At 47.1% G+C, this 14,175-nt stretch overlaps 1 protein-coding gene across 8 annotated transcripts in view; it reads left to right on the forward strand.

Annotated features, from left to right (window-relative positions):
- FARP2 (FERM, ARH/RhoGEF and pleckstrin domain protein 2) overlaps positions 1-14,175 on the forward strand; it is a 92,685-nt gene that overhangs the window by 30,487 nt on the left and 48,023 nt on the right. For all 8 annotated transcript variants that reach the window (XR_007478486.1, XR_004482057.2, XM_033423571.2 and 5 more), the window contains 4 exons: positions 8,835-8,939; positions 9,783-9,825; positions 11,185-11,263; positions 13,314-13,411. Coding sequence is in view for 6 of the 8 variants with exons in the window: in XM_033423571.2 (XP_033279462.2) it covers positions 8,835-8,939; positions 9,783-9,825; positions 11,185-11,263; positions 13,314-13,411 (325 nt within the window). In the remaining 2 variants the exon portion in view is untranslated. The remainder of the gene's footprint in view (positions 1-8,834; positions 8,940-9,782; positions 9,826-11,184; positions 11,264-13,313; positions 13,412-14,175) is intronic.

The following is a 14,175-nucleotide window of genomic DNA, read 5'->3' on the forward strand; positions in this document are numbered from 1 at the left end:
TAGGAACAGAAGGTAAGCTCTGAGTATGGAAGACATGAGAAGGCAGAGATGGACGTGTGACAGATACAAGGGACACAGAACAGAGCTGCCATATTGCACCAGCCAAGTCGTGGTTGTGACGCTCCTGTAAAAATTGAGAGGAATGAACCTGTAGAAAATTATCCTGGCAAGTAGTGTTGAAATACTCTTAAACTACACTGTACAAAACATAGTCCGCATCTATGTGTTTGCATAGGTGTTGACAGGAGGGAGAAACCACTGGCTGCCTGCGAGAAGCATGCTCCCCGTGCAGAGTCCAGGGGCTCCCTGCCCCGTCTGCTTCCTCTTCTGCTCCAGGCAGATGAAACGAGTGCCTCTTTCCAGACACGTGTCAGGAGGAGACTGTGCACACTTGATGAACAAGCACAAGACCTGGACGGACGGTCCTCGGGGGTGGGAGCTCTCTCTGTGCACAGTTAGAAGATATTTTGTGCAGTGCTGACACTGTTGCGCGTGTGCAGACAACACACCCGGCTTGTGCCAGGCGTCCCGTGGGGCAGTGTTCATACGTGGTTTCGTGACAGCCCCAGAAAACCCTTTCAGGGTAAGAATTATTTATTTTTCAAATGAGGAAAACCCAGGCCCAGCATAGCCACCAAACGGAAAGCCAGGATTCCAACTCCAGGTCTGTGCTCCTACGGCCGCATGATGCAACTTGTTCCTTGTGATGAAACCAAGGAGCCGTAAGGTATCTCAAGAAAATCCCTGGTTTCTCATCCACGTCAGGCAGAGGGTGACCAAGCTTGGTCAGGTCACTGTCTCTGCCGTTTTGGCGCTGATCGGGCAGCACGCCAATTCTTTTACCTTTCATCATCTTGACCATCGATGCCTCTCTATATTTTTAGCTGATATCTAAATTGTCGATTAAACTGTTTCTTCTAGTTTTGTCCTCTTTAGGTTTGGAAAATAACCGTTCAGCATCTTCCTCAAATTCTTCACACGCCCGGGAACTGTGCGTCTTGTGTCGCTGCAGGGACAGAGGGCCCAAGGGCAGCTGGGAGCGGCCGGAGACTCGCAGCTCTGCCCTCCCGCTTCGCTTTCCCGAGTTGCGTGCAGCCCACGGAGCACCTCACCCACACCTGATCCTTTTGCTCAGGATGGATTGCCCTGTCTTTTAATAAATGACGTTGGGTTGGACTTCAGTACCTATGGTCATAATGGAAGGGGTTGTCCCAGTTATTATGGGATTGATTCATTAACAGGCATCTCAGTGCCTGTCCTGTAAATTACTTTGTGCGCCAAGAACCTCCTGACGCTCTTTTATAATTTAAGTATCAAGAACCACCTCGTATTTTTTCCCCAAGGAGAACTCATTCTATTGAAAGTCTCTACACGTGCGGTGAATTGTTAATTATTGAACAAAATTCAAGATATGGTTTCTGCTCTCCCAAAACCTGTGGTCTAAAAAAGTCTCTCTGTCTCTCATGTTGAGCACTTTGAGAAACGATTGTTTATAAACTGGAACGGGCTGGTGTGTGCGTGAGCGTCAGGCTCTCACGGAGACCCACGTTCTGACCCCAGGTCCCTGCGTTTGCACAGGTCATGGGCTCCAGTGAGTCTGTTCCGCGTGGAGCGCCACGCTGGACTTGGGCTTTTCCGGTGTGTTCTGTTCTGGGTGACCTTTCTGAAAGGGCCCTTGACAAACTGGACCATGTCTGCAGGAGATGGATCAGGGGAGGATTTAGGCAAAGGCATTTTGGCCAAAGGCTGGGAACTCTTTCCAGGCAGGGCCGTCCAGCGGTGGAACCAGGTGCCTCGTGCCCTGTGCGTCCTGACGCCTCAGAGCAACTCTAGAAGGATTAATGTAAAAGGTGAAAGGTCAGCTTTCAGGAACTCCCAAGGATGTTTGACCTCTTATTTTCCTTGTGGTGACTTTCGTACCAGGGTGTCACTTGCACAGTGAGGTGTGCGGCCCTTCGTGTGCAGCTTGGTGAGCTGACGTGTGTGCACTTGCTCCCCACCCCTGGTGGAGATGGACCCCAGGCTCCCTTGTGCCCCTGCCAGCCACTTACAGCCCCCAAATAGCTGCTGTTTTGATCTTTAGGACTATAAAATGGTTTTGCCAGATACTCAGTTTGGTACAGAGACAGTCATATGGTGTGTGCGCTGACATTTATCAGTAACCAGTATTGCTGCATGAAGCATGAAGCAGTGGTCTCTTTTTTCCATCACTGGGTCATATTCCATCGTGTCAACAAACCATATATCGTTTATCCATCCAGTTTGACATTTCAGCTCTTGTCAGGGTTTGCCTATAAGTGAAGCTGCTGTGAACGTTCTCAAACGTGTGTTTCGCTGTACGTAAGCAGACACTTCTGTTCAGCGTACCCCGGGACTGGGACTGCGCAGCCGTAGGGCAGGTCTGGCCGCCGCTTTCCCCAGGAGACCTGCAGACCTGCACCCACATCAGCCTGGACGCGACCTGCATGCGGTTCCCCACGTTCTTGCCAGTGTCAGTATTGCCAGTCCTCTCCTCTTTAGCATCCTGGAGGGCGTCTGGTTGAGCCTGTGTTCCCTGACATCATGCTGTGCAGCTTTTCTTACTGTTTATTGGCCATTTAGATAATGCTGTTTTGAAAGTGCCTGTTCAGCTGTTTCTGCCCACTTCTGTTTAACTGGACTGTCTACCTTTTCCTTATGATTTGTAGATCTTTAAATATGTGTTGGCTTCATGACCTTTGTTGGACTTTCGTATTGCACATATTTTCTAGTTTGTGACTTGCCATTTTCCTGTCTTAACAGTGTCTTCTGATGTACAGAAGTTTCTGATTTTCAGGTGGTCCATTTATCAGACATTCTTTTGTGGTTAAGTCCTTTCTGCGTCACGTGGTTCAGTTCTCTGGAACCAACAACTGTTCCTAGTTAACTGCCCCTTCAGAGAGAGTCTGTGCGTTTACCTACAGTATGTACATGCGTATGTATAGATTTATATCTATATTTATATCCCCCCATGCAGTGGTGGTGTGTGCGTTGTTCAGCACCCAGGTTTTTTATGCTAACAGTTTACCTTGGCGGTCTGCTCACTTCAGTGCAGAGAGAGCGGCTTCGTCCACCCGCCGCAAGGGTCACCGGGTTTGCTGCAGATTTAGGGTATGGTTAATTGTCTGCTATTAGAAGCATTATTGTGACAAATGTTGTTCTATATGCATAGCTTTGCACCTGTGAAATACTTTTTTTTTCCTTTGGCCGTGCCACGTGGCTTCCAGGATCTTAGTTCCCCCACCAGGGGTTGAACCTGGGCCCTCGGCAGTGAGAGTGCAGAGTTCTAACCACTGGACTGCCAAGGAATCCCCTGAAATACTGTTTAGAAGTGGGGTTTTTAAAAGCATGGTGTGGACATTTAAATTTTGGTAGGTAGCTCCATCGTGATTCCACAGAGGTGGTCCCAGTTTGCTCGCATGGTCCCACGGGGGGTGCCTGTTTGCTCTGCTCCCTGACATGGTGCTTTCAGACACTCTTGAGTTCTGCCCAGCTGATACACGAAAAATGGGATCTCAGTGTAGGTTTGATTTGCATATCTCTAATTGTGTGTTTAAACGTCATTTAGGTTTCTGTTTTTGTGAACAGCCTGTCCTTTTGCCCATTTTTCTATTCCGTTGCAGTTTGGCATGTTTTAAAGAAATTAACCCTTTGTGATACGAGCTATCAAAGTTTTTCCCCTGTTTATCTTTGAAGAAGTCTTGACTTTACAGTGCTTCTTTCTGTGCAGAGGTTTTTATTTTTGTGTTCAGTCTCTCAAGCCTCCTGTGATGGCTTTTAGCTGCTGGAGTGAAATGAAAACAGCCTCTCCCCATGTGGAGTACAAAACAGATTTATCTCACTGCAGTACTTTGATGGGTAGATATTTTTGTGTTTAGATATTTTATTCATCTTGAAATTATTATGCCAGATAAGGGTACAGCCTAGTTTTTTCCAGATGGATACCTAATAATATTTATTGAATAATCTGTTTTCCTCTCACTGATGGATTTGAAATCTCACTGTTACCAGGCACTCCACTGTTTTATGTGTTTGGGTATATTTCTTCACCTCCTACTCTATTCCATTGATTTGTCTGTGTGGACATATGCACCAGTACCAAATGTTTTAATTACTATAGTTTTTCAACAGTTTGACTATCTGCTAAGGCTCATCCTCTCTTAATTTTCTTTTTCAGAATTTTCCTGACCATTCTTGCATTTTAAAAAATACATCAACTGTAGAATCAGCCTCTCAGGTTCCTTAAAGAATCCTCTTGGTACTTTTATTAGGGCCGCATGGAGTCTGTGGATTAATGGAAGGAAGCTTGACGTCTCCGAGGGTGTTTCTCTCCAAGAAGGTGGCGCCGTCCACTTCCGCCCCTTGTTCAGTCTCCTGACAGTGTTTTTAAAATTTTCGCCGTAAGGCTTTCTTTTATTGTAAGTTTATTCCAAGATATTTCAGTTTTTTCATTGCTGTTACAAATGTGGTTGTTTCTTCCTCTCTGTCCTGAAAAGCCTGGTGATATCCGTATAATAATTTTCCCCCATCACCTAACTGAATTTCATCTTTTTTATAATAGTTTTCTAGTTGATGTTCTTGGATTTTCAAAGTAAAGTATCATACCTGCAAGTAATGACACTTTGCTTCCTCTTTTCCAGTTTTTTTGCCTCCCGTTTCTTCCTGTTTTGGTGCTGGCATTTAGAGTTAGTGATGGAATGTGCGGTTGGGGGCAGCCACCCCGTCTTGTTAGATGTTGGGGAATCATGCCTCTCTTCCTATTTTATTAAGAATTGAATTTTATCAGATGCCTTCTCAGAGTCTCAGGTTCTGGGAATAACCGTAGGATATTTTTCTGCAGGTTAATGTTAGATCTCCTAATGGTGTGTTGAATTATCCTCTCTCTCTTGAATAAGTTTACTTGGCTATGATGTGTCACTCTGTTTTTGCCAGGTTATGTTTGCTGATACTTTACTTGGGATGTTTCCATTGACATCCATAAGGAGGAATCTTTCTCTTGGGGAATGTGTGTGTATATGTGGATTTGTTTGGAGTTTGGGGGTTCTTTTCCATAAAGCAAATTTAAGGGATTCCCTCCCCCCCACCCCGCCCCGCCATCTGTGTCACCTTGGATTAATTTAAATATCTTTGGAGATGTCTGTGCCTTCATGGTTTGTGAAGACACCTGTTTCTGATGGTTTTTGTGGGAATTGATTATGTATTTCAGGACACACGGAGAATACAAAATTCTTTTTGTTACCTGAACATAGGCTAGTAATTGACTTGGAAAACTTTTTTAGTTTAGTAAAATTTATTCCAGGGCTTCCCTGGTGGCGCAGTGGTTGAGAGTCCGCCTGCTGATGCAGGGGACACGGGTTCGTGTCCCGGTCCAGGAAGATCCCACATGCCGCGGAGCAGCTGGGCCCGTGAGCCATGGCCGCTGAGCCTGCGCGTCTGGAGCCCGTGCTCCGCAACGTGAGAGGCCACAACAGTGAGAGGCCCGCGTACCGCAAAAAAAAAAAGAAAATTATTCCAATTCAGGAAGTTAAATATATATAGTTGTCCATTCAGGTCTGTGTATATGTGTGTATCATACATGAGCATTTATATACGCATATCCCCACATGTGTTTATGTGTGTCCGTATGTATACCCATGCATGTGTGTATGTATGTGTGTCCATTCTTGTGTGCATTATACATGTATGTGTTTTCGTGTATCCATAGATGTGTGTACATATGTGCATATACATACAAATACATGTGTAACTCATGTGCTTTGTGCCCCGATATACAGCCCCTGCCCTGGGTGTTGGGCGGTGCCAGGCAGCATTGTGTCGTGAGCAACCTCGTGTCACACACGTGCCGTGGTCGGTGCCCGTAGTCCCACTGGGACGGCCCCAGAGCAGAGCTCAGGCCGCGCTCACTGCAGGTGGAGGGCTGGCCGGCGGGTAGTGGGGTGGGCGGCTCGGGTACGGCTGTGCCGCCTCCCGTCCGACCGCAGACGGGGTGGGGAGCCCAGGGCGGGTGAGAACCAGTCTCAGTGCCACCAGCACCTTGTCCGGGGGCCGCGTGATGTGACTGTTGGGGGAGCTAGCGGAGGTCAAGGGCACCTTAGCGGGTTCTCAGAGGACACGCCCCCCCCCCCCCAGGCCGACCCGACAGGGAGGTGTGCACCCAGCCCTGGGCGGGGGCTGGGGGTGGGACTGGGGTGCCCTGGCCCATCCTGGGGGAGGGGTGACGTGGCTTTGAGAGGACTTCTGTGGGGTCAGACACCCAGGGGTCGTGGGGTCAGGGGTGGGTTGCAGCAGAATCTGTGATTTCTGACCGGTTAACCATGTAGGGGCCTCAGTGTGGGTGGTCCCTGCGGTGACACGGGGCCTGCAGGGCACTGCATGGCCTCCCCAGCACCTGCTCTGTCACAGGGAGCTCTACTGTGATTCTCTGAGGGACGTCATAGGAACGGAACCCAGCGAGACCTGCGTGTGTGTTCCCTACTAATTGTACTTTCAGCGTGAGGTCACACTGTAGCTCACCTTCCTGTCCTGATGAGGTGCTCGTTCTGCTCTGTGATTCTCTGTGAGCTTCTGTTAGGACAAAGGGCGGGGTTTTTTTTTTTTTTTTTAATTTATTTATTTATGACTGTGTTGGGTCTTCGTTTCTTTGCGAGGGCTTTCTCTAGTTGTGGCAAGCGGAGGCCACTCTTCATCGCGATGCGCGGGCCTCTCACTATCGCGGCCTCTCTTGTTGCGGAGCACAGGCTCCAGACGCGCAGGCTCAGTAATTGTGGCTCACGGGCCCAGTCGCTCCGCGGCATGTGGGATCTTCCCAGGCCAGGGCACGAACCTGTATCCCCTGCGTTGGCAGGCAGACTCTCAACCACTGCGCCACCAGGGAAGCCCAGAAGGGCGGGTTTTTATCCCTTCAAATAACAATTCTCATTTCAGGAGCCTTAGCACTTCCTGAGCACACGGAGAGAAAATCTAATGGTTAAATAGTGGACGTTTCCCTCCCCACCCACTTGTGTGTATTATATTTTAATTGTGAAAATAACATGTCTACTGATGAAAACTTCAGACGTTAATGACTAAGACAAGTTAATGATTGAGGTGAAAGTGGAAGTCCTTGTCTGCATCCCACACTCTGTTCAGTCCCTGAGAGACACAGAGCACAGCCTTCCAGACCTGTTTCTGCTGTGTGTTAACAGAGGGTGTGTTCTATGAAAGGGAATCATACTGTGTAGAAATGGAAACCTTTCTTCCTGACTGAACTGTAGTCTTGACTTTATTCTGTGATGGTCCATACAGAATTTCTGTGTTCCTTTTAAGGGATGCGTAATTTTTTTTTCTTTTTTATTTTTTTATTATTATTATTTTTTTGCGGTACGCGGGCCTCTCACTGCTGCGGCCTCTCCCGTTGTGGAGCACAGGCTCTGGACGCGCAGGCTCAGCGGCCATGGCTCACGGGCCCAGCCGCTCCGCGGCATGTGGCATCTTCCCGGACCGGGACACTAACCCGTGTCCCCTGCATCGGCAGGCGGACTCTCAACCACTGCGCCACCAGGGAAGCCCAGGGATGCGTAATTTTTAATTAGGGATACGCCATTACTCATTTTGCCAGTTCTTTGCTAGTTTGTCCTTGGTGTTTAGCTCTGTGCAGTTGTTTTGGGCTATCTGTAGGAGGAAGTAGAAGCGGAGTTGCTGTGGCAAAGGTACATGTATACACTTCAGATTGGAAAGTGTTTTCACATTATCCCAGCAGGTGTGTGGCTGTCTTCCCATGGCCACGCCACTCACTCTTGGCATCATCATAACCTCTTTGATGGGTGAAAAGTGACACCTCACTGTTTTAATCTATTTTATTGCTAGAGGGCTTGAGTACCTTTTTGGGTTTTTTGTTTGTTTGGTTTTGGTTTTTTAAATATTTATTTAGGTTGCGCTGGGTCTTAGTTGTGGCATTACAGACGCTTAGTTGCAGTATGCGGACTCTTAATTGTGGCCTGTGTGCTCTTACTTGCGGCATGCATGCGGGATCTAGTTCCCTGACCAGGAATCAAACCCGGGGCCCTCTGCATTGGGAGCATGGAGTCTTACCCACTGGACCACCAGGGAAGTCCCTTGAGTACCTTTTTGTATGCCTAAGGCCATTTGTATTGCTTCATAAGAGCAGCATGAGACGTAAGTTATAAATTTTTCAGCATGATTCTAGTTTGTAACTTTGTTCAGTGTCTTTCTATTCAGAAATGTTTCATTTCTACTTAACCGGATCTATCAATCTTTCCTTTGTGCTCCGCTTAGGAGACTGTACTCAGCCCGAGATTATGGAAACATTCTCCTCTGCCTTTAGTCCACTGGAATTGATCTTTGTGAGCAGAGTGGAGGGCCGGCTCCCCACCTGGTTTGTTGCCTAGTTCATGCTCTTCTCCCTGTGGGAAAGGCTGCCAGACGCTAAGTTATCCACGGGATCTCATGCAAACATGAACTATGAGACTCACCGTTTTAGTAAATATCAGAATTGTTGGATAAAATGTTTACTGAGGCTAAGAATGGTTCCTACCACCTTAAAGTTACAAAGAAATGTGACTCCACACGCTCTGAGAAAGTAGAATGGAGGCGCTTTTAGCTTTACTGATGCCTCAGTTCCTGAGCACAGAGCCTCAGGTTCATCTGTTCGCTTTGTGACAGTTTGTGCGCCTCGTCAGAAAGGAAAGCGAAGCAAGAAGTTAAATATAATGAAGTTCTGCGTGTGGGAAGGGACTTTATGCCACAGTGTTCGTAAATCTTTGTTGTCTAAAGTCGTGTAACCCTCCTCGTGTTTCTTCTCGTCTGTCTCACCACAGCCTAAATGCTATGGCCAGGTGTTACTGACCCAGGTGTGGAAGCGCCTGAATCTGATAGAATGTGACTACTTCGGCTTGGAGTTTCAAAACGTCCAGTCCTGCTGGGTATGTGCTTCTCATCTGCTTTTGGAGATAGGCGGTAGGTGGGCTGCAGGTGCTTGTGATGATGCATCCGGGCCAGAGACCTTTGAGGACCTCCTGGAATGATAACAAGCAGGGCACATTGTTGTTACCAAAGCTGTGCTAGTAAAGTATTTTATTTACAGCTGTAGGGAATATATTTGCCTTCTACCTAAGCCTGAATTGGCATCCCCCCTAATTTTTCTCAATCTACTAGCACATGTGCCAAGGAAATCCTTTCTTCATAAGTTATAAAAGCAGCTAGAGTATATCGTGTGTGATGATCATTTCAAGAGTGGATTTTGAGCAAACTGCTTTACTAAACTGGTTATGCCTCATTTTACTTAACAGGTGAACCATAAAAGTGTGGAGCTTTAATATTTACAGGTGGAACTGTTTTAAAGTAACCAAATGAACCCATTAGTTCAAAAAGCATGTCAGCACTGTAGAGCCCCTTTCTACCCCTGTCGCACAGTAACCCTCTCATCAGCTCGCTGTTTACAAAGGCAGCAGGTGGCCGATACTTGTTTGGTCTTGACAGATAGCAGCCCCAGCACGCACACACAGAGCTCTGGGTGCCGGTCCTGTGCACGGCGACAGCAGCCTCTGTGACGTGGGGTGGTTGGCAGCATCCTGTTCCACGCCTCCCAAAGCGTGCCCTGCTGTACTCTGTTATATCAGGATTCGACGTGTGTCCAAGAGCAGCAGGGCCAAAATACTCTTGCCTTAAATATCTCCCTTAATTATAAACATTTGTGTTTTGTAACATTCTTGTTAAATAGAGAAATAATTTAATGGATTTGATATCTTTTCTTAAATCCTCTTTAGATCTGGCTTGAACCTATGAAACCCATCGTTAGACAAGTACGAAGTAAGTCCTTTTCTTAACTCTTTAAAGCTCTGCTCACTTAAGATGCTTTGTCCTTGACTGTCCAAATTCAAGGCACATTCGGACGATCATGGTCGTCACCACTCTGGGCAGCAGCATGGTGACGCCAGCAGCAGGAGAACTTGGAGGTCACTTTGCCGTTTAGCTTTAAACTGTAAGACGTGGAGGGTGGGGTGTCGTTTAACTCAGTTCTCAGTTACTTGCCTCAAATTTGGAAGAAATAGGATATGCTGCTCGATATTGCCTTCATCTTTGGCCAAAAATAAGTGTGCAGTTTCTAAGTTATGAAAAGACATACGGGGTGAAATCTCTAGTCCTGAATTCACCTGTAAGTTTTCTAGGACTAAATTGCGGAGAAGAGGTTGTATGGAAGGGACTTTTGTTCACTGATAAGCAAAGGCCATTTCGGTTGCCATAGCAGTTTAGCAAAACAGTTCCTCTTGTGGTGGAAATCATGTGGCTGTGTTATTATAAAATTTCAATAAAGCTAAAACACTCAGATAAGCTAATATCCTACACTTTTTCTTTACAGTAATCAGGTTGTTCTAGTTCAGTATAGTGAATGATAACATTTTTCTTTCACTAAAGTATATAAGGATTTCAAAAATAATGGCCTTTTTATTAATTTTTTTTTTTTTTTTTTTTTTTTTTTGCGGTATGCGGGCCCCTCACTGTTGTGGCCTCTCCCGTTGCGGAGCAACAGGCTCCGGACGCACAGGCTCAGCGGCCATGGCTCACAGGGGCAGCCGCTCCACGGCATGTGGGATCTTCCAGGACCAGGGCGCGAACCCGTGTCCCCTGCATCGGCAGGCGGACTCTCAACCACTGCGCCACCAGGGAAGCCCTTATTATTAATTTTTTTTTGGCCTTGCCACATGGCTTACAAGATTTCATTTCCCCAACCAGGGATCATACCCAGACCCTGGCAGTGAAAGCCTGGAGTCCTAACTACTAGGCCGCCAGGGAACTCCCAGGCTTTTAAAATTATTACTGTGACTAATAGTATAAACACCTTTATTTTTTTAATCACTTTTTTACTCGGAAAATATAAAGAAGAATACATTTTAAGATTTTAATGTGCAGTTTCCTGCTTGTTTTTAGGGGTTCTTTTAGTCATCTCTACTTAAAGCAAAAGTTTTCAATTTTTTCTTTGCTATATGTGACTGGTACTTAGGACTAACAATTTCACGCAGAGGAAATTTCTTAACATCCTCTTACTTGAAAAGATTTGCTTTAACAGTCCATTTGAAAGCACTAGCTCAGTCACACCAGAATATGCAGAAAGATAGCAAATACAGAGTGTGACCTTATTTGTGGACTTTAAAATTTTTCTTTTTATAGGGCCAAAGAATACAGTGCTTCGCCTAGCAGTGAAATTTTTCCCACCTGATCCGGGTCAGTTGCAAGAAGAATATACACGGTAAAGAGCTTGACTGACCCAGAGCTGCCGTGGGCAGGGTCCTCCTTCACCTGTGTCCCCGACAGCACCTGTGCTTTACCTAAGCACCTGGTCAGGGTTGTTTATTCAAAGAACGAGCCTAGTGTCTGTGTCAAAGCTGTAACCAAGGTGTCATAGTTTTGCATTTTCACTCTTGCACAGACACAAATGCAAACAGGGTTTGGAAGAATGGTTATGGCACAAATTTGAGAATTAAAAATGGTGTTTGAGGGCACTGCTGAACAGATGTTCTCCATAGATCTGTGCCTGCGCATGAAGTCGGTAGGAATTTCGCCCATTCCTTTACTTTTTAACCAACAAAATACACTTACTTGGGAGTGTCCTCATGAATATATGGAGCAGAAATACTTTAGGTGATTTCTTTTCTGCTACGCTTTTCAATTCACGATTGATTCTTTGAAAGAAAATGTTTGCAGTTGTTTCATCTGGGCAATAAGATTATGGAAGTGGTTTTTTTCCTTGTATTTTATGTACTGATTTTATCATGAGGAATAAAGCAAAAACCTAAAAATCAACTCAAAACCCGGAGTCAGAAGTTAGATAAGAGAGAGCTATGATGATGATGCAGTAGTAACAGAGTAGCTTCCTGACCAAATGTGGATCTATACCTGGGTCCTCAGAGTCTTAGAACCTCTGCTTAGAAGGTCTTTGCCAACCGCTTCTGAATCACAAAGTCATAGACTCAGCTGCGAGGACACGTAGAGACCGCAAGGCTCTAGTCTCATCTTTACGGGTTAGGAGCTGAACCCCAGGACGGCAGAAAGCGCCTTACGAGTGAGCACAGAGCTTGTCTTAATAGTGTATTAAACACCTCACATTTACCAGGAAGTCCCTTTTGAGAGAATCACTTTTTATTCCTAGACATTGGTGAGTAACAGGAAGTGTTAACCTAATTCCGTGTCCTGGGTCCAAGCCGGGTTTATGCAAAAGGTCATCTTTTTATTTATTAAAAAACTGCATGTTTGTGGTAAAAGAAGAAAAACTTTAAAGTTATGTAGAGTAAAAAGTCAGCGTTCCTCTTCACTCCCTGCCCACCCACCCTTCCCAGAAGTGTTAACGCTTGGACATGAGTCTTCCAGATGAATTCACAGCGGTATGCCAGTAGACGTGGGGCTTTAAAGTCATTATTTTACAAAACAGTATCAATCTCTACACAGAGAACTGCAGTTTGAGTTTCTTTTTCCCCCACATATCCATGGCATGCCATGGATGTCTTTCCGTATTAGTATGTATGGCTGTAACCTAATTTATTTAGCCAGTCTCATGTTAGTGCAAATTTAGATTGTTTCTAGCTTTTCTCTGCTGTAATGCTGCAAATAAACATGCTTGTCCACATATCTTTGTGAACTCTGGAAGTGTTTCTGTAGAAAAGTTCATAGTGGTGGGATTGCTTAAGGCCAAGGGTGTGTACATTCCAAGTTTAAGAGAGCACAGTAAGTGCTGACGGCTCACGCTGGAGTGGACCCCCAACAAGGGCGGGGCATCTGCCCTGCGCCCCATGGTATTTCCAGCTCCCAGAACAGCACCTGGAGCGTATATGTGCTTGGGGATTATTTGCTCATGGAATAAATGAATATATAAATAGCTTCGGTCACCCTCTCTGTTACATTCTCACCAGTTAATTCAAGACTACCTGTTTCTCAGATTCTAGCCAAGACCGAACATTATCCATCTGCCTTACAGCTCCATAGCCACACTTGAAGCTTCGCCCTCATTGGCTGTTTCTGCTGCTTCACACAAACCGCGAGTGCAGTTTTGTGCGTGTTCACAGAAGTGGCACGAATTTGTGAGCTTCCCCCTTGAAGGTGTGGCTCCAGGTGATCTGGCGCCCTGGGCTATGGTGTGCCCGGCGTGTGGACCGCCCGCCGTGTGGACGCGCTAAGCTCCTGTGACTGCCCTTGCTCGCCTTCTGCTCTGGTGTGACCTGGGGCTGTGTGTCCTCCTGAGACAGACGTGGGAAGTGTGTTCAGAAGCTTTGGAGCTGATCTCTGTGCTTGGAACTCCCTCCTAGATACTTGTTTGCCCTGCAACTTAAGAGAGACCTTCTGGAGGAGCGTCTGACCTGCACGGACACCACGGCTGCCCTCCTGGCGTCCCACCTCCTGCAGGGTGAGTGTCCCGCTGGCCCCGCGCTCACACGGGATGGCTGCGCCTGTGGCTGACTCACCTGCCCCAGGCTGGGCACCAGCAAAGGACGGGCGGTTCAGTTTGCAGGTTTTTCTGAAGGGCTGAGGGTTACCTTCCCACCTGGGAGGGGAGACAGGCCACGCGTCCTCCCCGTGGTCTCACGTGGCCCTCAGACCTCCAGTGGGGGGGCCAGGCAGCACCCCGACTCTGGGGAGAGCGTCACAGCCCCTGTGACAAGTCAGGTGTCAGTCCCCGAAGGACAAAGGAAGCCCTTCAGTATCTCAGAGCGGGAGGTGGTTTGAGCGCCATGGTGACTTCAGGCATGACCTGGGAGAAGCATAAGAGAGGAGGGTCTGGAGAGCAGGTGCGCGCTTCGCCCGGGCTCTCCAGCGGCCCCCCTGCCCCCCACCGCAGGACAGACAGAAGGGAATCCCCGCCTGGCTTCTGGACTAGAGGCTGGACCGCATCTTCCTGGCATAGAACGAATACTTCTGAAATTTGAACTCAGGAAGTATGATATAGAGAGGTTCCAGGATTTTAGGAACTTCTAAGTTAATGGGTTAGTGTGCAGTTTACTTGGTCCTTCCCCTGACTCACCTTCTCCAAATAGCAGATTTTACCAGAGGTTTGCCGTCCTGCACAGTGGGACCCGTTCACACCCATAAGCACAGGTGTCGAAGTGGCTTAGTTATCTGTGATTTGTCCTGAGGTCCTCTCAGGCAGCAGGTGGCTTTGCAGTGCGGACG

Source organism: Orcinus orca, chromosome 7 (genome assembly GCF_937001465.1).
Source record: "Orcinus orca chromosome 7, mOrcOrc1.1, whole genome shotgun sequence".
NCBI classification, from domain to species: domain Eukaryota; kingdom Metazoa; phylum Chordata; class Mammalia; order Artiodactyla; family Delphinidae; genus Orcinus; species Orcinus orca.